The following is a 25,136-nucleotide window of genomic DNA, read 5'->3' as shown; positions in this document are numbered from 1 at the left end:
CAACGGCTTTGTCGTTTCGCCGACAATCTCTCACGCTGGGTTTAACGTTATGCATTGGGGAGGGTTGAGTTTTCGTGGAAGGAGAGAGTAGTCAAGTAATCACAAATGTAGGCTATTCCTCAAAAGTCCAGCTGCATCTTACTTGTGTCAAAGCCGTTGTTTAATGATATTGCTGAGCTATGAATTTGAGATGGCATTGGAAAGGAGTAGTTTAATTCCTATCCGTCTCAGATTAAGTGCAATAGAAATGACTTAGTAAATTGGTAATAATACAATGTTGGCTTTATATATATATTTTTTCTTTGATGGGTTGATTTGCCCCTGTGGCTGAGTAGCAATACAGTGTTACTGTACACAAATATAAGATAGTTTGTATCTTTGTATCTGATATTATTAATTTGCTGGACATTTTGGGGGATTGCATGAAAAGTAGCTGATATCAATGTTCTCATTTGTCTTCCGTCTTCTGTTTGTAGGTGGTTTGGTGAAGAACACTCTGCCATCATGGGGATTCACTTAACTTCAGTACTTGTGCTCATGCAGCTCTGTGGCTGCATAGCAAACCAAAGGCTGGGAGAGACGGCATTGCCTGTGCAGTTCACTCACTCTGTTTACAATGCCACCATATATGAGAACTCAGCTGCTAAGACCTATTTAGAAACTCCATTAAAGATGGGCATTTATCTCACAGACCCAAGCTGGGAAATACGGTACAAGATTGTGTCGGGAGACAACGAGAACCTCTTCAAAGCTGAGGATTACATGTTGGGAGATTTTAGTTTCCTGCGAATAAGGACCAAAGGTGGGAGCAGCGCCATTCTCAACCGGGAGGTCAGAGACCACTATCTGCTTAACATCAAGGCTGTAGAGAAAAACACCAATGCTGAGGCGCGAGCCAGAGTTCGAGTTAAGGTGCTGGACACCAATGACTTGAGGCCACTCTTTTCGCCCACCTCCTACAGCATCTCCCTACCAGAGAACACCGCCATCAGGACCAGCGTGGCCAAGGTCACTGCCACTGATGCTGACATTGGAACTAATGGCGAGTACTACTACAGCTTCAGGGAGTGGACTGATATGTTCGCAGTGCATCCCACCAGTGGAGTTGTGACACTTACTGGAAAGCTGGATTACTCTGAAACCAAGTCGTATGAGCTGGAGATCCTGGCTGTCGATCGTGGCATGAAACTGTATGGGAGCAGTGGCTTCAGCAGCATGGCTAAGTTGACGATTAGAGTCGAACAGGCCAATGAGCATGCCCCTGTCATCACAGCTGTCACGTTGGCTCCCTCAGACACAGACAAAGATCCCACTTTTGCCATAGTGAGTGTAGAGGATGGAGACCAGGGTGCCAATGGGGAGATTGCATCACTCAGTGTTGTGGCGGGGGATCCCCTCCAGCAGTTCAAGGCTATGCGGATTAGCCCAGGGAGCAAGGAATACAAAATTAAAGCAGTTAAGGATGTAGACTGGGATAGTCAGCCGTTTGGATACAACCTCACTCTACAAGCTAAGGACAAAGGAAATCCTCCTCAGTTTTCATCTGCTAAAGTTATTCATGTCACATCCCCACAGTTCAAAGTGGGCCCCCCAAAATTTGAGAGGCCCGTTTACCGTGTCAACATCAGTGAATTTGCACCACTCCACACACCAGTTGTTATGGTCACAGCTGTGCCAAAATATCCACACGTGAAATACACATTCAGGCAGAAGATGGAGAAAAATCTTTTTGCCATCAATCCAGACACTGGACTTATCACTACTGCTGGACCCATCCGTGCTGACTTTGTCTCCAAATTTGAGCTTGAAGTTGTCACTAGCGACAAAAATGCAGCTACTAAAGTCATAGTGGATGTCACAGATGTCAACAACAATGCCCCGGAATTCAAGCAGTCCTCATACAAGGCCAGTGTTGATGAGAATATGCCTGTAGGTACGAGTGTGCTAACCGTGAAGGCCACAGATTTGGATGGTGGTGAAAATGGTTATGTTACATACAGCATTGCTAATGTCAACCCTCAGCCATTTGTCATTGACTATTTCTCAGGGGTCATCAGCACCTCAGAACAACTTGATTACGAGCTCATGCCACGGATATACAATTTGAAGGTACGGGCCTCAGACTGGGGCTCACCTTTCCGCCGTGAGGTGGAGACGCCGGTCACAATCACTTTGAACAATCAAAATGACAATAAGCCCCTTTTTGAGAATGTTGACTGTGATGTAACTGTTCCAAGGGACCATGGTGTTGGTGAGCAGATTACTACTGTGTCTGCCATTGACGCTGATGAGCTGCAGCTTGTAAGGTACAGAATTAAAGCTGGTAACGAATTGGATCTCTTTGACTTGAACCCCAACTCCGGTGTCCTTTCCTTAAGACATCCTTTGACTGACGGTGAGGCAGCCAAAGTGTCCATCCATAGGTTACTAATCATTGCTAGTGATGGAGAGCGTGAAACACAACCGATGATCATGAACATCACTGTCGTAACTTCACACAAGCCAGTTCATGTCAAATGCGTTGACACTGGTGTTGCCACAATGCTGGCAGAGAAACTCCTTCAGGGCAGCAAAATCCATAGTCAGGTGGAACCCGAGGAACACTTTTTAGACACCCACTCAGTGAATCGCTTCGCTCCACTATTCAGTGACTCTTTCCCAAGTGTAATTGAGGTGAAAGAGGATCTGCCAGTAGGAGCTAGGATTGTGCATCTCTCAGCATCAGATGCAGACAGTGGTTTCAATGGAAAACTAGTTTATGTCATCTCTGGGGGTGATTCTGAGAGCCGCTTTGTGGTAGAGATGGATACTGGCTGGCTCCAAGTGTATGCACCCCTAGACCGTGAGTCTAAGGATCACTACACCCTTAACATTACTGTATATGACTTAGGGATACCCCAGAAGTCTTCATCACGCCTCTTAGATGTTACGATTCTTGATGCTAACGATAATGTCCCACAGTTCCTCAAGGATAGCTACTCTATAGAAATTAGTGAAAGTACAGCAGTAGGGACAGAAATCATTCCAGTGCAGGCAAAAGATAAAGACCTTGGAGATAATGGAGTGGTCAGGTACTCTATTTTGGCTGACACCGGTCAATTTGCTATTGATGAGGAGACAGGTATTGTGAGTGTGAAAAAGCCTCTGGACCGAGAAATACATCCAAGTTTCACTCTGCGCATTGCAGCACGCGACCAAGCCACTGCTGAACCACAGCTTGTGTCGACTGTGTTGCTCAAAATTGTTCTGGAAGATGTCAATGACAATCCCCCCAAGTTCATCCCACCCAACTATCGGGTAAAGGTACGCGAGGATCTTCCCATCGGTACTGTGATTATGTGGCTGGAGGCCCATGACCCTGATGTGGGACCCTCCAGTCAGGTACGATACAGCCTGGTGGACAATGGGGAAGGGAAATTTGAAGTGGACAAACTCAGCGGTGCTGTGCGCATCGTTCAGAACCTGGACTATGAGAAGAAGCAGGTGTACAGCCTCACAGCGAAGGCCAAAGACAAAGGGAAGCCAATGTCCTTGTCTTCTACCTGCCACATTGAGGTAGAGGTGGTGGATGTGAATGAAAACCTTTACAGGCCTTGGTTTCCATCGTTTGTGGATAAAGGATTTATCAAAGAGGATGTCCCCATCGGTACATCAGTGATGAAAGTTTCTGCTCAGGATGAGGATAAAGGCCAAGACGGTGAAGTGCGATACTCCATAAGGGATGGCTCAGGCCTCGGGATTTTCTCCATCGATGAAGAGACTGGTGAGTGCACTTTTTTCCCCACTGGCTGTCTGATCTGAGTAAAAGAACAGGTCAGTAGTCATCAATACAGTACCTGTAATGGGACTTGAAGCCTAGTCCAAGTCTCCTCATGTATTTTGCCATGATAAAATACTAAAAGCTAGCTTCACTGGCTGTGAAAATGATTGTGTTTTGATATACATCAGACTAGAGCAAGCACTTAAGCCATGGTGTAGGAGTTTCAAAGAGACACAATCAGCAGCCTGACTCCCTGCTCTCGTGTTTTTCTCTCTGAGAGGACAAAAAATAATGGTGGGAACAGATGGAGCAGCTGTCTCTTTAGACCTGCCATAGACATTCCAAACTAGTTGCCGTGGTATTAAGAGGATTGCAGCATCATTTCCCCCTTCTACACCTTGCTCTCCTCTCCTACTCACCCATTTGTATTCCAGAAAAAATATATTTGTAATATGTTGATTTGGTTGCCCTTAATTGGAATTGGATGCATAACAATGTCTGATTTAGGGTACAGACTGATGTGTTTTTCAGTGAGGGTGAAGGGAAGTTATCTTCTGAATCAAATCACATTTTTCTCATTTCTCTGTCCAAAGTCAAGAAACAGCATCATTCAGGCTATACAAAGAATGTATTAATATCTCTCCCCCAGCTGCTTACTACTGCAGCAACACCTGTGCCTGGGGCTTTAAATAATCGGTGTGGAATTCAAACAGTCTCTTTGTCACAGAAAGCTACTGGTTTTAAGTTAGATCTGGTTCTGCCTGCACTTAAGAAATATGCGCTGAATTATCATAAACCCGGTAGATTAATGTCAAATTTTTCTTTCCTTAAAGTATATCCATGCTCTCCAATATAACCTTCATTTTTAATGTTAAAGTAAGCCTGTGAAATTTCATACATAAAACATCAACCTTTCACTGTATGTGGATGTAGTTTTCACTTTCCTTAGCTTTTAGGGGAAAGAAACTTTGTGAAGTAATTAAAGTTGCTCAAAGATTTTCAGCATGACAGGATCATTGGAGACCTCGATCATGTGAAATGAAATACATGGGGGAAATTGGACAGAGACAGATACAGACGCTAACTCTTCATTAACAGACGTAAATTAGCATCGTCTGCTGTGAACCTTTGGGGAAATATCACTTTCTTTGCTGGTAAATTTAGCATGACAGGATGAGCTAGAATGGGGCTTCACCCCTTCAGGACCATCTGTCAGCTATTGTTCTGGTCCTGTCTTATGGTGATGGTGTTGTGCCGTATTCATTAGATGGTTATTGATCATTTTCTCCTTGTTGTTCAAAGAGGCTGAGAAAATAAGCCAAAATGATGCCTGCAAGGGCACATGGTTGAGAACTGACGCACAGCTGTTTTTTTTTTCTTTCATCCAATTTGAAACTCAGCTGAGATTGTTTTAAACTTGGCTTGAGCCCCATTTCACCAAAGAGTTTTTGCTCTGTGAAAATTAACCCTGAGCTGGGTGAGTATTCTCACATGTCCAGAAATCATGCCCTGGAATGAGGTTAGCTGTTTGTGTGGTGCCATTGAATTCACAGAAGGAGCATGATACATGATACAGTATACCTAGAACTAAAGGATATTTGAGTCGCTTAGGCTTTTGGCCGGGACCACCCTTCATCCCCTAGTCCCTTTCCTATGCTCCTCCCCCAAACCCATCCCCCAGCATCCAGTAAAAAGGATACAGGTCACCAGCAGCCCTGACCTGCTCTTCCGGGTCGGGCCTCCACCTCTGCGCCCTCCTTAAAGTGATTTATCTTTGATGGCAATGATAGGATTGCCTTGGTTTGAGCTGCCATTGTTAGGGATCACAGCCAGCGCCAGTAGCAAAGCAAATATGCCCGAGGGGAAGAGTGCTCTCTTGAGATGACATAGGTCTGGATTGGAGTGGGGTGGGGGTGTGTTCCACATGTGGCTGAAAGATTACATTTCTAGCAGATCAGTCTCACAGTGGTTTAATACTATGATGCTGCTGTGGCGCCGGGCAACATTTACCAAGAGGTTGGGGATGGGTTAGAAGAAATTGGAAAAGATTAACAGATCTATAACAAGATGTCAAGCAACAATATAGCAACTTCCTCTTCAGACATTCAATATTGTCCAGACTACCACACACACACCTCCCAACTCTGCAAATGTTTTATGAGAAGTGTACCCAAGGAAGACCCAACACATCTGTACCTGGTTTACTTAACGGCTCTGGACTCCTGTGTTCTCCACGTGTAGTCTTTATTTATCCATTTTATGCTCTTGTTCTGCAAGCCTCAGGGCTCAGGCATTGGAGAACGGAGGAATGTGTAAACAAAAAGTTCTCCAGAGCCTACTCTAAAAACCACCTCAACTCAGACGTGGTAGGATACATATGGGGAATAGCCATTGCTCCCCTTTTTATAGCTCCATCTTTTCCTTATATGTAGGCGTAGTTCCTGCTTTATGCATTTTAGCAAACTAAGAAAAGAAAAAAAAATCTCCCCTTGTAACCTCAGATTCCTCAAAGATATGCATAGATCTAGCTCAAGATTTAGCTTGTCCTAACCTCATGTTTTTGAGTTTCCCCTCCCCTAAAGGACAGAAGAAATAGCATTGGGCATTTATCCTCTAGGGCCAAGATAAGATTAGCAGAAAACCCAAATTGTTGCTTTGACGTAGGTTAGATATAGCTGTCCTTCACTCTTAGAAGCCTCAATGACTGGCATTGCCTGTTGTGCTTTTGGCTTGAAACCTAGTGAACCTCAGGCAGTTGTATTTACTTCTGTTGAGCACACAAACATGTTTAAAGTTGGGGGCTGAGTGAAGCCTGGGTAAGACTTAGTGTGCGCCCAGGGCTAATTTTGGCCCTGGTGTGTGCACAGAGTCAGAATCAGGCTGTTGGTGGGGTAATTGAGTTAATGGCAGTGCCTGACACAAACAGGGGCCAGCTAGGTATGCTGCTAACTTGATTGATGTTGCCAGAACCACGCATGGAATCTGGCTGCACTATTTAATAAACCCCTGGAGAAAAGAGGGAATAATCAAACGGATCTCAAAATGGTGGGTGATGAGTCCATGGCTACTACACCAGTCCAGGCTACTACATCAGCACTACATTGTTTCTGTTTTAAAATCTCCAGATGTACGAGTGTAGTCATCTCTGTATCAGACATGATGAGACAATAATGTAAGCAAAGCTTGATTTGAACATTGCTTCAAAATATTTCCGTTTCATGGCCTCGAAAAAATGAGGAGAGTCGTAATCACAACAAAAGTGTTGAGGATCCAGATGAATCTGGAGTAGTGAAGACATTGTCTAAGGAGACCTAGATTGCTTAGGGTCTGGAAGTGGGGTCAAGCGAACTCTGTGGTCACAGGCAAGGTTGATTGACCCAAATGAGGTGGTCGTCACTCAAGTGTAGAAGTGCTGAGGAAAGCTATTCTGAGTCGGCCCACTGCTGTGTCTTCTCATACATAATTGATAAGTTGTCTTGCATTTCCACCGGCAAGAGGGGGTTAAAACATAGCCAAGAGAGGGGGGAAAAGTCTTGACCGACATCAACATCTGGAGCTGCTTAGACAGAAGTAGGTTTGGGTGGAGGATGTTGTTAGTGTTTGGCTGTGCCCAATCTGTGGTGATGTGGGGGTAGGAGTTACTCCACGGGCAGAAGGCAGAATGAGAGAGTGCACCTTATTTTCAGTTTATTCATTAGGTCTTTATTTGCACGAAAGGATTGACTGCTGACATTTGAGGTCAGGGCATTGTCTGATCTCCTATGTGTTCAATTAAGCGTGCGTTTCCATTCCAACCCTCCTCTTTTCTGCTAATGTTACCTTCTCTTCTTTTCCCTCTGAGACTGAGATGTGCCTGGGCAGCTTTTCCCCCCTTTGGTACTTGTTTGTCTTCCCAGAACTGTTAATTTTCCTCCTTTTGCTTTGTTCAAACTCCTTAATGAAGTCAGCCTGGAATTTCAAACAGAGTCAAACAAGCGAGATGCGATAAAGCAATTTGCACTCATCTGGAGCACAGACTGATAAGAGCTGAAGAGATGGGGGCAGGGGTCTAGCAAGAAGGGTGGAGGGAAAGGGGCTCAAAGTGGGAAATAAAGCCTCCTTTTGACTTTTGCAATTGCACAAATTGAGCAAATGGCTGTGCCGTTTTAATGATGTTAATGAGAGGAACGGTACTGCACATGGTTTGTATTGTAACAGTCCAGAGACTAATGCTCGGGCCTCTGTGGAATTGCTTCTTCCACAGCCCATATTGCTCATTGGTTAACTTATGCAGTGCCCTTTGCTTATTGGATAATGTATGCATTGCCCTTTCACTTTAACCCGTGGCACAACAGCTCAGTGAAAGAGAGGCTTTGTGTAGCCAGATGAAATAGTTTGACATGTAATGACAAAACACTGCAAGTGTGCTTTTCCTCTTGGAGGCAGACTCCACACATCGCACACACGCAATTCCACCTCACCATCTTTTTAGCCCTGTCCCCCCATTGCCCTTCCTGGGTGTGAGTGAGGTAGGCTGAGTCTCTCACTGATGCCAGATAAGAGAGGTATGTGCTGAATGGTTTGTCTTTTTATGTTTGACTGCCTGCAGATCCCAGACCGTGAGAGGGAGGGGGTAAAGAGAGACGAGGAGAGAGAGAGGGGAAAAGAATGAGGGAGGGAGAGAGAGAGGTGGGAGGGTAAATGGGAAGGCAAGAGGTGTTTTTTTTCTACCTTCTCTTCCCTTGAGATTGACTGAACGGAAGTGCCGAGTCTCGAGTAAAATTTATTTTCTCTCTAGGATGGCCTTGAATGTTAAACGTAACATAGGCTGAAAGTGTGACTTGTTTTTCTTCACTGTCTGAACCGACACACATGACTCCCAAATAATCTTTGCTTGAGGAGCGTTGCCTGGACGACTGGACCAGGAATGCGCAGAAGCCCTGAGGTTGATTGTAGGGTGTTAAATGAAAGGCACACTTCCCCCCTGTTAAAAGTTTGTAGCTCTCTCAGCCCATTAAGTCTTTTTTTGGGCTCAGTATAGATACCTCGTGCAGATGCCTTAGCCTTGATTGCAAATTAACTCTCATTATGTTAACGCAGCCAGACTATCACCATGGTGTGTAAGTGACGGAGAAAGAACTCTAGTCTTTGGGCAACAGTCACTGTCAAACTTTGTGTGATTGTATGAATTTGTTTGGATTGAAAAAAAAAAAAATGATATCGTCTGATTTTTTCCCTTACATTTCAGTACATGTGTTCAGGGGGGTGGGCTCTGCATTTACATTATGTGATGCATCCATGTGAAACAAACCCATGTGTATGATGCATTGACTTTGTAAGTGTTTGTGACTGAACAGTGCAACATTTTTTTTTCCACTGTAAGTGGCTTAGGATGCCCACAGTGAGTTGACATGCATACCACTAAAAGGCCCCTAACAATAAGTGATGAAGACAAACAGTCCCTGCTTTATTTATTTCTGCATTGTTACTCTGATTCAAAACCAGAGTTAACAAGCACAGGAACATCCAACCACATGCCCGCTGAAATATCTTACCAGTCAGCGTTGCAATACATCAGCACAACCGATTGGTCTGTGGCTTCACCCAAGGGTGTCAGTTGGGGTATGATGAGCATTGAGATGAGCTTTTTCATGGTTAGAGCATTTACTTAGAGCAAACACTCAGTTCTGGTAACCGGAGACGACTGTTTGGAGCAGAAATGCCAAGAGATCCTGGCTCTGTTTATACGTTGCACCACTAGGCCCTTCCACCACTTGGGCACATTCAGAGGCCCTTTGATCGCGGCGAAAATACACAGGAGAGAGATTATAAATAGCAAGTGAGGGAGAGAAGAAAAAACTGGGGCTCTCGAAATGTCAGTGGCATGCCAGCTTTTGAACACTGACTCGCTGCCTCGTGTTATCCAGGTCCCTCTGTTAAAAGAGACAGAGTGAAGGTAGAAAGAGACACAGAAGTTGGCTTACAAGTCAAATTGTAATCTGCACAGCCCTGGCAATCCTGGTGTGGTTATTATTTGTCTAATCATGAAAATCTTGCAGCAGTGCAGGGCAGATGGTGTCGTATATTTAGGAGGCAGGTGGGGAAGGGGAACTAGCCTCTCTAGACACACACACACACACACACACACACACCAAGAGCCAAAAGGTGGTAGTTCTGAAATAATAATGTGATATTAAAGCAGGTGGTTCATCGAGCAGCTTTGCTCCAAGGCTCCATACAAAAACAGTGGGATACGATGACAATGGGAGCTGTCTGGGCATGTCCCAAAAGGCTCTCTGGACTGGAATTAACGGGCTAAAGTCAGAAAATAGAGGCAGAGAGCGAGAGAGAGAAAAGAGAATCCCACCAGGCATGTTCTAATTGCATCACTCCCCTTTTTTCATTCATTTCTTTTCTCCTCCCCTCCCATTCCACACTTTCAATGGATAGGGTTTGCTTCTCGCTGTCTATTTGAACTCTTAGTATTCTAGCCTCTGCTATAATTCGAAACATTAGTTGGTAATGCTGTTTTTATTAAATGGGTGGCTGTTAGTTTTTTCTCCTCCCTCCATCTCGCTTTAGACGATAAGATTAGGGTGATATATGGAGCAAGGCACAGTGCTCTACATTGTTAAGCTGGGGAAATGATTTGGTCTGTCTAAAGCACCACTTCCCATGGGCCAGCTGTTGATATGGCTGCTTTTGCCCGACGGTGGCTGCACACAACAGAAACGCATGCTGATGCATGAGGTGGATGCGGGCTGCGGCTCAGACTGAGCCGGATGCCGATCTCTCCGCTTGAGAATATCTGGGAGATAAGGTGGGGTGTGGGTGCTGTGACTGGGCTGCTGTTGTGTGACAGACACACCTATTATATATCGGAAGTCATACTCAGGCTGTTGGAGAGTAATTGGTTTCCTCAGTTGAGTATCAGGATATTTACTTTCCCCCCCCCCAATCCTTTTTGTTTGAATGGCTCAGAAAGTGCCTAGAAGTCTCAACACGACATTTTTGATATATAGAGCAGGCTCTTAAGAGTTGTAGTCTTTCCTCTCTCCTCAACTAGTATCTAGGCAGTGCTTCGAAATTTTACAAAGTAATGGAACATCACTCAAAGCTGGATCTTTTAGACATTGTTGGATATCGCTCAGCAGGCTTTGGCTTCTTTTTTTTTGTGTACATTTATTTATTTAATTATACCCTCTACCCAGCCACATGCTGTGGCAGCACTTCAGACTATTACATTTTTCAAAAGTTTGAGGCATTAATACTTATGTTGAAGATCAGGGTTACTTTTGAGCTTCTGAAAACTCTGGGAACTGAGGGAATGATATGATTTAAGTTGTGGGGGCATGGAGAGCTTAGCTTAGGACTGCCGCTAATACACCAGGCTCTCTACAGTGGAGGAATTTCAAATATTTTGCCGGGCTGTGGAAAAGAGAGGGGGAAAGAGAGAGAGAGAGAGAGAGAAACAGAGAGAGCGAGCGAGCGAGAGAGAGCTCACTGAGAGTTTATGTAAGCATGTGAGGCAGAAGGAGGCCTAAGAAGGTTGAGGAATGCAGAGAGCGGGAGTACAGAATTAGCCAGCCTAGTTCAAAGAAAGCCTCTTTTCCCCCCGCAGACTCGGGGAATACAGGCCCAGCGTTGCCCCTGAAAACCTGCCGACCTCCACTCCTCTCAGATGCTCACACTTTCTTCCTACACTGTGCGATCTCAGGTTATATTAAATTAATCCTGCCAGAGCGTGGGCCTGCTGAGGTCAGATGGAGAGGCTTGAAAAGAAAGTTTAGAATGTTGAAGAGTGGCACTGAGATGGGAGGAAGACCAGAGTAGCAGTATGAAACATAGTGTCGTCTCTTGTGGCGTCGGTGCCTATTACAGACACGCTATGTTCATTGCCAGAAAAAGATGATATTGACTCATTTTTGGAAGCAGAGTTGCTGCCGTAGGAAAATGAGAACAGGGGGATAAACAGGATTTTGCGAATCGTAATCCTCTTTTGACAACCGGTAATCTTTTTGGCTTTCTAATTTGTTTCAATTGCCAGCTTTTAATATGCGTACAATATGCAGTCTCTCAAACTGAAGCTTTGCCATGGCGCTGCCGCGACATCCTCCATGCGTGTTTGTGAGACGTGTGCGTGTGTGTGTGTGTGTGTGTGTGTGTGTGTGTGTGTGTGTCTGTGTATGTGTGTGTGGGTGGGTGGATGGCTTGGGGAGGGATGCTGGATGAGTGAGTGAAAGATACCTCTGGCACTACTTTTCTCACTAGACGTGTGCAAATGAGGCCGTGTGTGTGTCTGTGCATGTTTTTTCTCTGTGTGCGGTTTTGCCTTCCTCTCCCATTGTTTGGCCTAATACCAGCGTGCCATGGCAAGGCCGCCCGGTGGGGAGGGGGGCACAGTGCAGCGCAGTGCAGTTAACTGCTAACCCCGTCAGCCTCTGATTGCCCTCGCCGAGAAGATAGGAGCGCAGGGCGGAGATTCCCTGCTGTGAGCTAAAATGGTGCCCTGGCACAGTCCATCATGTAAGCTCCTGATGCACTCTCTCCACTCTCATTATGGAGGAGGCATATGGGGCCCTCACAAGCCTTTTTCTTCTTTTCCACTGTTGTTGTGTGTGTGCCTCTCATTCTGTCCTTTCTCTCGCTCGCTACAGACTCTCTCTGTCCCGGCACTCACTCCGTCCCAGTCTTTCTCACATTCATTGTCTCTGTCCTTCTTACTCTATCAGCCCTCTGTCTCTTCTGTGCCTTTCCCACCACCGGCACCGCCACTCTTCTCGTGTCTCGTAACTCCATTTTCCCAGCTTCTCCCGACTCTTGCTGGGCTCTATGTACTTTAGAGTGGGCCATTCTCCTCTGTCTCCTCATTTATTATTCAGAATTTCAATCAAATCACTTCCTGAAGTTCAGTTAGTTCACTAGTTGAAGTCACTTGTCATCATCAGTGGTGACAGTAAGAACAACTGATGTTATGTTGGCTATACCAGTAAACACAGACAAATAACACATGTGCATGATAAGTCTGTCATGTCGTCTAGGTGGTAGTAGCTCTCAATGAAGTGTTGAATCTGGGGACGGACGCCTGTGAAAAATCTAGCCTGCGGGTGAAAGATGAGCAGACAAAGCAAAGAGAGAGTGCAAGGCAGACAGGCTTCCAACTCCCCAAGGGTGAATTTTGTAGCTTCCGCCGTCAGTGCTGTTTTACAGGTGTGGCCAAATACCTGGAGTGTCTTTTATGTACAGAGTGAATCACTGCACTTAGATAGGTGCCGTACCTCATGCCAAACTCTGAACCAACCAGGAAGGCTGTGATTCATTTTATGAGATGTTAGTCAGTTTCTAGTTTATCTTCCTTTTAAGTTGATGATTAATAATTGAAGCCTGAAAGATGATTCTCTTGGCAAACCTGTTTTTGTAAAACTGCTGAAATGTAGGCCAAAGCATGGATTATGAAGACAACTCAAGAGACAATTCTGAATTAGCAGCCAAACTGAAGAGCCTGAAAATTAAATGTCTAAATGAAAATTAACGTCTAAAATATCCCTTTGAATCTAGCTTACACTTTGACAGTTTAGTGCTCATTTGTGAGTTGGAGCCGACCAAGCCCATGTCTACTCAAGAAGAGTGACAAATGAGGACAGTTGTTATTTTATGGCTCAGAGGTGAAGATAAGACTTTTTTTCTGCTGTGACTTGAGTGAAGCAGTGAACTGCTTTAGAGAGGGAGAGATAAAAAGGGGGAGAAGATGACACGTTTCTGAGAAGGAGAAAGAGAGAGAGAGAGAGGCAGCCCCAGGCTCAAACGTGGGTATAGGCTTGGCACAGGTTCCCTTCCTCTCTCTTTACTCTTTTACCACTTTTTCACTCTTTTTCTGTCACTCTATCTATCCATTCTAATCTCATTTCTTTATGCGCCCCTTATACGCTGATTCACTCATCACTCATTCTCCCTCAATATGTCGCTGTATGTGACTTTCTCACTCGCTGAATCCTTTGCCTCTCCGTCTTTGCCATTCTCTCCCTAAAAGAGGGCTTCCCACAGTCACATTCTCCCACTGCCGATCCAGTGCTCCTGCACTCGTTCTCTCCCTTCCGTTCCTTCATCTCTCCATCCCTCTCTGCAGGCTCTGCCCTTTCCACTCCTCTCTCACGCTGTCTCCCTTAGTGTGGAGCCCTCTCCATCTCCTCCGCTCCCCTCCGGACTCCCATCTGCCTCTCCTTCTCTCGCCTGCCTCCCACTCACCCGCCCTTCCTCTCTCTCTCTCTCTCTGTCTCTCTCTCTCTCTCTCTGTCTCTCTCTGTCTCTCTCTCTCTCTAGCTCTCTCTCTAGCTCTCACTCATCTCTGTCTTTCTCTTCCTCCTCCTCACTTGCCTATTCATTCATTCTTGCCCTCCCCCCCAAATGAATGTACCATATAGCCACACACTCACTCACATAGTGCCTTACTGCTCTCCACAAGTTAGATCAGCACTCACATTTTTTATTTATGCATCACATTTGCAATTCCCCGCTCTGTGCTTCCATCCCCAGCATCTCCCACTGCAGCTTGAGCACGACTTTAGCCAGTCAATCCATGCGAAGACTTTGCCTTGGACAAGCACATTTGGTAGTCTACCAATCTTTTCTGGGACTCCCTCCACCCGATGCACACACACACACACACACACACACACACACACACACACACACACATACACACACACACAGACGGACAGACAGACAGACAGACAAGCAAAAGCAAAAAATGAACAGTAGATTTATAGTGCTTAGGATCCCATAGTTTTGTTTTGTTCCATCTCCCATCTTTTTCCCACCCGTCTATTGACTTTTTTTTGTTCAACATCAACAATATCATGGTGAAGATATATGAGCCATTCTATAGCTCCCCAATTCCCTTGCCTGGAGGAAATGTGGCTTAAGTAGGATATCCGTTTTCTGGGGCTCACCACCAGTCCCACCTATTAAGAGTCAGCAGCTAGCTTCAGTTGGCCGTAATGATGAGTAATGACGAGGAAAGAAGTCAAATAAATGGAGAAGCTGGTTAGAAGCAGTGGAGAGGCTGGGAGAACAGGGTGAGCTGCGGAAGTGAGACATCACTGATGGCTCTTTTTGCCGTGGAGTTCCCCGGAGGCCTGTTCTTGGCCCCCGTGTGTTACAAACTCACAGTGCGAGTCATTGAGTTACGGAGCTGAGGCCAGAGGTGTGTGTGTGTGTGTGGGCTGTTTCAGAGGGTGCTGATAAAATTAGGGGTGCACTGATATAATTCTGTTCAAACTGAGCACGAGTACATGTATTTATTTGTGTACATGCCGTACTGAGTATGGATACAGTTATTTGTAACAAAAAAATACAAAAAAACGATTAGGCTAGCATAAAAATGCAATGAATTGGATGAGCGGTTTCATTTTCTTCTTTATTGGACTATTTTTGGAAGATGAGATTGAATCATTTGATATACGGTAGTCATTGTAATTTCAGTCATTTTGCCTCAGCCTACCATCAATGACGGACAGAACTCATAAAAGGCATATCTAAGTTATTAAAACAAAACACTAGGAAGTTGCCCATGGAGAGGTGGTGTATGCATGACAGTGGTGGGTTGTTCCAGAAAAGTATGGGATAGGCCTTATCTGTGGTGAGTGACACACAGGGAGGAAACCTAGGCTCTGGTTATCCAGGTCGCCATAAACTTTGGACAGGGAGTGCCTGCACGGTTCTGTCTTTACTGCAGAGCCAACACACACACGCCTTGCTGAGGGCAAACCGATGAGCTCATGACTTTATTATATGACTGATGATAACCGTAATGAGGAAGTTTTTAGAAAACTAATTTATGACCTCATATCCCCTATCAGTTTTTTTCTTTGGTTATGCATCATTCAAAAATACAGCGGCTCTATTGACTTTTGATCCTCACCCCTCGCAGGAAGTTCAGTGAACAAACATTTGATCTCACGACTCTTGGCACAGCAACATCTTAATGAGAAGTTTTTCCCCCTCCCTTCAAAAACAAAGAGTCCAGTCAGTGTGTGCGTGTCGTGAGGGGAAAATTAACAGCCCATATTGTGGCCTGGTGTTTGCTCAGCGATCTCTCACACCGCTCCTCAAGTCATCGATACGAGTCCGTGAGGCAATGGCAGCTGATCTGTGAAGGCCTGTTTGTTTGCTCAGCTGAAAACTAAACTGAGCAGACTGGCAGTAATGTCTTTACCTCCTCCCCCTCTCTATTTTTCTATCCCCCCTCTCCCTCTCTCTCTCTCCTTCTCGCTCTCTCTGTCTGTCTCTACTTGCCCCCTTTATGGCAGCACTTTGTGATGCATGTCTCACGCCCTGGTATAACCTGAGATGACTCAGGCCAGTCGATGACTTCAGTTAACATTTTAAATCATAACACTGTGGCCAGAAGCTATGCTTTGTATTGTTAGAGTAAAGTAGATTTACCCAGCTAAAAGTCGACTGCTTCGAGTGCAAATGCAAAATGAATAGGTCATACTTCGGGTTTGGAGAGACAGTGCCCAAGTGTGTTCATGCCATGGAAGGCTAAATTTAAAAGCTACCAGTCATTTCTCATCAAAGCACCTAATTGATGGGTAAGAGTATGTTTTCGGCTAACATGTGGGTTTTATCATCTGAGGCAGCTTATTGAACACTGCATGGAAATTGTGTTCTCAAACAATTCTCAGAACTCCAGAACTGTCAGGACACATAAAATAGCATTTCCCTGTGTGACAACAGTCAGTGTTTTTAAGGAGAAAGGTTAGGATGAAAACACACACGTAAATGCAAATGTCTTCATAGGTTCGTGTTTTGTGTGGTTTCTGTCCACACATACTGTACGTTACCCAGACACATACAGTATTGCTCATGAACTCACTTTCCTCCTTCTCTTCACGCGCAGGTGTCATCCGCACCCAGGAGCTCCTGGATCACGAGACCACGCCGCACTACTGGCTGACCGTCTACGCCAGCGACCGCGGGGTGGTTCCGCTCTCGGCCTTCGTCGAGGTCTACGTGGAGGTGCAGGACGTGAATGACAACGCGCCGCAAACCACCGAGCCCGTCTACTACCCCACCGTGATGGAGAACTCGCCCAAGGACCTGTCCATCATCCAGATCGAGGCCTTTGACCCAGACATGCGCTCCAGCGACAAGCTGTCCTACCGCATCACCAGTGGCAACCCGCAAGGCTTCTTCGCCATCCACCCCAAGACAGGTAAGGACTTGCAGAGTGGATGTTGACATTGTGAAGAGTTGGTTGGCCTCCTTTTACTAGAAAGCATTTTATGTGGCCTGTCAAAGTTTAGTTTAGTTTAGTTTATTTGGTTTATTTAAAGCAGGGACCATGTACAAGGTTCATTAGTTACATACAGTAAAGAGATGACTTGCACCAGATTATAGCTAACAGCTAATTTCCATCCGCCAGTCCCTGCTACTTGCTTACAATATGCTGTTCTGTGATCCCAATGCAAGAAAGACCACCTGATTAGTATTAGTTATTCTTTTATTCGGCGAAGGGCCTTTGTAGTCCTGTTAGCCTTAACACCAACACGTTCCAAAGGGAACCCCATCTGATTCTGAAGCTCTGCTAGCATTCCGTTCTGCCCGTCCTCGCCAGTCTGTCTCCGCTGCAATCTCTTATCCGAATCTGTTTATCTGCCTGTGCCAGATTGCAGGCCATTAATAGAGAATGAAGGGCGAGTTTACGGGGCCGTCTTTTACACTCGGGTGCGGACAGTCAAAGCGGGTTACTGGCCGCGCGTGTGTAAAAAGAAGCGGAGCGGGGCAGATAGAGTGGATGTTAAACGTGCCCTCTGAGACGGCAGGAGACGGGCTGGGCTGGTGCTCTCATCTAAGGAAACGGTGCGCGCCCAAACTGTGAGGTTTAGGTTGGGGGCGAGGGGGGGGGGGGGTGGAGGTGGGGGGATAGACGGAAAACTAGAACTCAGTGGTGCGTGAGTGTAAGACACTACAGGAATCCAGTGCCTGTCTCTCCCCCTTTCTCTGTCTCACTCCTTCTCACTCACTTTTTCTCCCTCACTTTGCCGAGGGAACACTGTGTACACACACGGCGCTCTCTAAATGGACCCTCACTGAATATTTCATGTTGCAGTTTCGTCGGGATTTTTTATTTTTTTTTGCCTGCTTTCTTCCTTTCTCTCAGCGAAGGAACCTTGTGGCGTTTCAGTGTTAGACAAGTGAAAACGGCCGTAGAAGGTGCCATCAGAGCCTTTTGTGCACGCCTGAGAGACCTTGGAAATGTGGAGACGTTAGCTGCCCGGCCGTACTGTACCTTCCCCCCACATCTGAGCTGCTCTGCACTCTTTGTGCTTGTTGTATCAACTTACCGTACATTCTTCCTCCCTTTGCCCTGATTGTGTTTTTTTTTTAGAAACCCATGTTTTGAGTCTTACCCTGAGATTACACGAATGCTTATTTTCCATTCCAAAAATGCAGCCTCTCGTCTATAAAGTGCCGTGCTCGTAGCTGTACGTTTTCCTTGGTAGCCCCAGGCAACGCAATGCCTCACACAGCCAACATGCATTTAGGTGAACGCAGCGCTGCTCTCATCGCAATCACTCCTCGTGCGCTGGCGTGTGTGGTCTGCGTTCTCATCAACAAAACGACAGTTATTTCTTGCTTAGCAGCGACCCCGACGCCAGTTCTCAGACCAAATAAGGGTTGGTCGTGTAATGACTGCTTCACAGCTGGCGGCCGTCCAGTGCAGGAGGACTGGAGAGAGAGAGAGAGAGGGAGAGAGAGAGAGAGAGAGAGAGAGAGAGAGAGAGAGAGAGAGAGAGAGAGAGAGAGAGAGAGAGAGAGAGAGAGAGAGAGAGAAAGAAAGAGAGAGAGAGAGAGAGAGAGAGAGAGAGAGAGAGAGAGAGAGAGAGAGAGAGAGAGAGAGAGAGAGAGAGAGAGAGAGAGAGAGAGAGAGAGAGAGAGAGAGAGAGAGAGGGTCCAGGGGGAGAGGGAGAAATATCGGGGGGGATTGGTTAACGGCGCTTGTTTAGCATTAACTGTAAAAGCTGGACAGCGGCGGAAGGCTTGGTTAATGAAGTGGCGAGTGGCTGACTGGATCCGTTTGGGCCAGACAGTAAATCTCAGTTGTGAGCAATAAAGAGGTGAAAGGACACACATGTACACACACACACAGAACAGAACACAACGTCTGTGAAACCCAGCAAGGCACACACAGGAGAGAAACAATGTGTGTTGCTGGGGTGCACACTCACATTGTTGAATATTGGTCAGAACAAGCATCACAGCGCAACATTTGAAACTCTAGTTTCTTATAGATGCAGACTATTTATTATTAACAAGACCAAATGAATAATGAAAAAGATAAATTCAGAAAGCAATTGTTTTTCATTTCGTTTTTGAGAGGGCCAGCTAAAAATCCATCAAGGCATGAATCAATATTTGACCTGAAGATCAATTGAAGGTGACCCCAGTGATTTTCACTTAACCCTGAGATTCTGGGATTCTCTCATCTAATTAAGAGAGACCTGCACTGGTTACCAAAAAGCTCTCAGAACAATCTGACCACCAGTGGAGCACAGTGAGAAGAATGCTAGTGGGTGTTCTGAGACCTTCCATCACAGAGAGATAGATTTTCTTTGCCCTTTAACATGCTGCAATATGGATCTCAGTGTTTGGACATGTGTGCTGTTAGCGCTTCAGAGGGGAGCTCCTCAGATCAGACGGATAGCCCGCCTCTTGCATCAAGTACAGAAAGAGAGAGAGAGAGGGGGAGAGAAAGAGAGAGAGGGAGACAGAGAGAAAAGAAAATGTTCAGCACAGAAAGGGTAAACATTTCCCCTGCAAGGGGATAATGTTTATGTAGGAAACCTGAGGTTTGGTTTTTAAGGGGGCTAAGATGAGGTTTATGTTCCGATCGAGATCCATTTGGAGGGAGAAGGGGTAGAAGAGACGATGTATGATTGTGTGGGTAAGTGTGTGCAGGGAGCGAAAGAGAGAGAGAGAGAACGTTAAAGCAAAAGGAGGAGAGATACAGAAAGAGAGATTTTGTGTGTGTGAGTGTGTGTGAGTGTGTGCGTGTGTGTGCGTGTGTGTGCGTGTGTGTGTGTGTGTGTGTGTGTGTGTGTGTGTGTGTGTGTGTGTGTGTGTACGTGTGTGTGCATGCGTGTGTGGGTGTGTGTGTGTGCGCGCGCGTGTGTGTGAAGTTAAGTCATGCATATCAAAGCTTGTTAAAACTTTCATCAGTGAAACGCAGAGCATCGGCGCTGTCAGACCCAGCAGAGCAGCTCGGGCTCAGAACTGGGCTCGGCACCCCTCCCCCCCCCTCCCCACCTACCCGCCCTCGCGCCGATGTGCACGGCCCGGAGTCACTTCCGAGCAACAGAAGGACCACCACACAGAAATAAATAAATAAATAAATAAATAAACAAACTGATAAGGCCAAACGTGTCTTTCAGGCCAGAAGGTCTAGGAGCACACAAAAGCACTGTTTGATGCTCAAAGGGAGAAATAGCTTTGGTGGTGGTGGTAGTGGTGGTGGTCGGGGGGGGGGCTCAGTGAAAGTATTCCATCAACATAAACGCACACAAACACAAACACACAATCAAATGTTAGAAGTACAACTACAACAAATTGCAACTTGCTTGTTTTTGATTGTACACATCAAAAACTGACTGAAAAATAGAGCTGATTTTTTTGCCACATTGACAAAACGGTAAAAAGCACTAAAGCAACAGAGCCAGCAGGCGAGATGATGAGAGAGAGAGAGAGGGAGCGAGAGAGAGAGAGAAACCAGCAGATAGAAAGAGAAAAGAGAGTGTGAAGAGAAAATGGGAGTATTTTCTGGTGTGTGTAGCGAGAAAAGGCTCTTTGACGATGTGTGACGGAAGCAAACCTCACATGAAGGCCCTGTCGCTTCTCTGGCGGTCGGGGGTCATTTACCCCTCCCCACGCACACACACAAACTCACACACACACACACACACACACACCTCCGAGTCCCCCCCCCACCCCACCCTCGCGCCTCAGCTCAGCTCGGTAAACCCCAGGATGAAAGGCTTTCATTCCTTTTTTTTATTCTGCCGAGTAAACAAGTCCTGCTGTTCTCCCTCCGTCTGGCTTTGGTCTTTCATTAAAGTGCAAGGGCAGCTCTCTCTATTTCCTGGTCTGTCTATCGCTCCCTATCCCCCCTTTTTCATTCATTCACTTCCTTCCTTCCCACTTCCATCATTTTTTTTTTTTTTTTTTTTTTTTGTCTTTTTCTCATCCACCTACTATACCTAGACATTATGAGATTCATATTGGGAGCGGCAGTATACCTCTCCTCTTTTCTTTTCAGTCTCTCTCTCTCTTTCTCTTTCTCTCTCCCTCTCTCTCTCTCTCTCTCTCTCTCTCTCTCTCTCTCTCCCTCTCTCTCTCTCTCTCTTTGTTGAGGGTTAACTGAGTGCTGTAGCAGGGCAGCTCAGAGCCAAAGTCCGGGCCGGCCACCAGAGTCAGACTGACCTTAATCTCCTCCCCCTGATTGTTGTGCGCAAGTGTGTGTCTGTGTGTGAGTGTGGCAGTGTAATAGTAGGTGTGCGTGGGTTTTTGTGTGTGGTCTGTGTGGGAGGGTCATGGTAGGGTGTGTACTGTAGGAGTGTGTGTGTGTGTGTGTGTCTGTGTGTCTGTGTGTCTTTGTGTCTCTGTGTGTGTGTGTGTGTTCACAGGCTAATGTTAGGTGTTTCAGTGTTGCTGTGCATGCCTGGCTGTGTGTGTTGCCCATGTCAGCATACATGGTTGTAATAGTAGGTGTACATGCGTGTTTATCTTTTCTGTGTATCAGCTTGGTTGTGGACGTGGAAATGTGAAATGGTGAGCAATGTGTGTGTGTGTGTGGGTGTGTGTGTGCGCGTGCGCGTGTGTGTGTGTGTGTGTGTGTCTGAGCCATGGGATATGTGGTGCATTTGTGCTGTCGTGTAATCCTGTAGTGTGCAGTCAGTCAGTCAGTCAGATCCACGTGAATGTTTGGTCTCTGACCTGCTGTGTTGAAAACCCACCCACAGCCGAGGACAACGTGGATCAGGTTTATAGCACCGCATTCCTCAGTTCCCTCTCTCTTTCTTTCTCTCCCTCTCCCTCTCCCTTTGCCTCTCTCTATATCATCATTGTTCCTGTTTTTTTCTCTACACCCAACCCTGAACACAAACAGACTCTCTCTCTTACCCCTCTCTCTCCCTCTCCCTCTCTCTCTCTCTATCTTGTCCCCCTCTCTATCCCTCTCCTTCTCTCTCTCTCCCTCTCTCTCTCTTTCTCTCTCTCCCTCTCTCTCTATCTCTATCTCTCCCTCTCCCTCTCTCTCTCTCCCTCTCTCTCCCTCTCCCTCTCTCTCTCCATCCCTCCATCTCTCCGTGCCCAGGGTGTCCTTTTCCTCCACCCTCCTGTGCGGTAGCTCTCCCTGCCTCCGCACCTTTGCCCTGGCTGAGTTGTGTGGGTGTACAGTACAGTCACAGCTGCCACTCCCGCACCTTTTGCTTTTCCCTTTTCACTGAAGTCTGCTTGGCTTGAAAGCTGCTAAAACAGCTTTTTGACCTTTTCTTTGGAAACTTCTGTGGGTATATGTTTTTTTTTTTTTTTTTTTAATTCCACTACAGTAATTTAAGCTTCAAGTTATTTTAATCATTTTCTAGCTTGCATGTGATTTTCAGTGAGCTAAAAAGCTGCTCTGAAGTGTGGCTTGTGTGTGCACACATACTGTGCATTCGAAGCTTATGGGCCTGTTTGTGATGTGTCTCCACCCATATGCCCTCTCACTAAAAATGTTGTGAGGGACGACTGGTAACAGACGGTGATGAGGGTGATGAGAATGATGATGATAATGGCGATGGGCAAGACTCTGTGGCCAAGCTGTGAATGGCAGCTTGCAGGAATGTTTTGTATGGTTTTGGGTGAGGTCTTTAGCATTGTTCTTTTTTCAGTTGTAGTGTTTTGCTGAGGTTACTTACACACGAAAGTTTGTTTTTTGGATTTTTGGACGAAACATTCACTCACCCTCAAATCACCCTGGTAATTAAATACATGTGTTCTCATTAGTCTTTGCACTCCGAGTACGAAATGTGTTGTGATGAAATAAATTAGAGAAATTTCATCCTCTTGTGTCCTTCGGACTTGGTGTGAAACGGCCTTAAGATTAACACACTAGTGCATGTTTACAGCCCAGGTCATAAGTGTTTCACTGCAGCAAGAGCCTCTTTGGTGTCTCCTATCATTGTGTTCCATACATTTCTACCCTTTCAGTCCTCTTCAAGAGAAGTCTACTCGGAACGTTCAACAACTCAGAAGCTAAAGAATGGAAACAGCCTTACTGAGATATTTGTTGTAACTGCTGTGTATGAGACTCAACTGAACTGCTAGCCAATTCCAAGAAGAGGTTGGAGTGATTTCTATCGATCCTCTACCTTATTTAAAAAGATTAACAATGCAAAGCAAAACACTAAAAGAAAGTATCATTCTGAAGCGCCACAGTCGAATCCGATTTTTAGTTTTTTACTCTCTAGTTGGTTTTAATATTGGGTCCTGTGCTTGTTAAATGCACTAATTACGTAAAAAGGCCTCTCTGAGTGGAATAGCATTAGTAGTGCACACGAGAGCACAGCCTTTGTGCTGAATGTGAAAGATGAACTCATGTGATTATTTTATGTCTATTGAAGGGGAGGACTCCCCAGCCCCCACCCCACCCTTACCCTGTCCCACTGTGCCTGGCATGTGGAGACAGTCATTGTGGGGGGAATTTAAAAGGAAAATCTCTGTAATGCGTTTGCAAGCAGGGATTCTTCTGACAGGGTTTTTTTTTTTTTCCAAATGCATAGTTAATCCCTGGAGTTGCATGAAAAGCCGTTGTTATCGGGGGGGTTGGGGAGGAGTGGTCATAGCCGGTGGGGTCTTTGCAGTAAATCATCTACTCACTGGATCTGGTATCAGCTTTCAACAACGTCTCCTCTGTTGAGAGAGAGAGAGAGAGAGAGAGAGAGAGAGAGAGAGAGAGAGAGAGAGAGAGAGAGAGAGGGATGGAGGGAGGGAGAGAGCGAGAGAGAGAGGGAGGGAGGGAAAAGGAGAGAGAGTGAAAAAGAGAGAGAGAGGATAAAGAAGAAAAACATTGTCAGCCGTACTTTTGAAAAGGCTCAGGTCTGGGAGCAAGGGGAAGCCAGTTAGGAAATGGATACTACCTCCAACAACTTCCAGCCATTTCCTGAGATTTCTTTTTTTTTTTTTGGTTCTTTTGTTGTATGGGAGTGAGTGGGGAACGGGTGGGGGAGGGGTGAGAGGTGAGCTGTTGGCAGCACACACCGAAGATTATGAAGAGAAGAAAAATGCAGAGAGAAGGGAGGGATGAAGGGAGGGACAGATAGAGTGAGAGAGAGAGAGGTAAAGAGAGAGGGAAAGAGAGAGGGAGAGAGCGTGATAGAGAGAGAGAGAGTTTTAGAGATCCGGAGAGCAGAAATACAGCCTTCTTGTCTCTGTCCCCCAGGCACGTCTGAGTGATGGCTGAACACTTGGAATGGCTGAGCAGCTCAGATGTTGTTGGGGAGGAGGGGTGGTGATTAGGGTGGCTGTTGGCACACCTGTTGTTGCTAGCCTGGCGTGGACTTTTCCTTTCAGCCAACGCACTGGAGAGACCTAAAAATGCAGAGTTCTCGCCATTTTGCCCCTGCAAATGCACTCTTGCAGCTTTAGACAGTGAAGAATATCATGCATTTTTAAAGCCGGATGATCCACATGGGAGACGCTGTTTCTTTTTTAGCCTGCCTCGGTCTCCCTTGTTATACACACACTCCACTCCGCCTCTCTCTCTAAATGGATGGCCCAGACTGGGCAGAGAGTAGCGCTGATGGGAAGACCGCGGTGAAAAAGCCCCAGCTGGTAATCTCCAGCTCACCACAGCATCCAATTACTCCCCCAGTCAAACGGGCATTCCCCGCAGACGACCACGCACTCACAGGAAAAGCAGGCATCTGCACAGACGGGCTTTAAGGCCCCTGAGAGCCTCTCAAGGCGCGATCGCAGGGCGCTGAAGTTTTAGTAATGAGCCAGACCGATGGAATTTTTTATCTCGAAACAGGGTGATGGCATCAACAATGCTCAGCTTGCGTCGGGCGAAGAAGAGGCATTGCATTCATATGTATGTGCAGCAAGCTGAAATGACATGTAAATTCATCATGTTAATAATTCAGAGTCCTCTGGCGACACACACCGTGTGTTTTTTCCGGAATCCCTATTTGTTGCTCATTTTGTCTGCCTGATGAGTTCAGAGACCTGTCCCCTGTTCCCTCTGGCTCATCTCCACCGGGGCCACCCGATTGGCTGTGGCGGCCTCAGTGGGCGGGCCGTTTGCTCAAACTTGTATTTGTTTGTATTTCCTCCTATGAATATCCATTTGATGAGC

The 25,136-nt window shown here is 46.1% G+C and overlaps 1 protein-coding gene across 1 annotated transcript in view; it reads left to right on the top strand.

The window, feature by feature from the left end:
• The window catches only part of fat1a (FAT atypical cadherin 1a), a 78,154-nt gene that overhangs the window by 1,547 nt on the left and 51,471 nt on the right, over window positions 1-25,136 (top strand). Inside the window, 2 exon segments of the mRNA XM_062523542.1 lie at window positions 477-3,763; window positions 16,641-16,955. Coding sequence (XP_062379526.1) covers window positions 505-3,763; window positions 16,641-16,955 — 3,574 coding nt within the window. The 5' untranslated portion in view covers window positions 477-504.

Source organism: Sardina pilchardus, chromosome 2 (assembly GCF_963854185.1).
Source record: "Sardina pilchardus chromosome 2, fSarPil1.1, whole genome shotgun sequence".
Classification (NCBI taxonomy): Eukaryota; Metazoa; Chordata; class Actinopteri; order Clupeiformes; family Clupeidae; genus Sardina; species Sardina pilchardus.
This window is presented reverse-complemented; position numbering and strand designations above follow the sequence as displayed.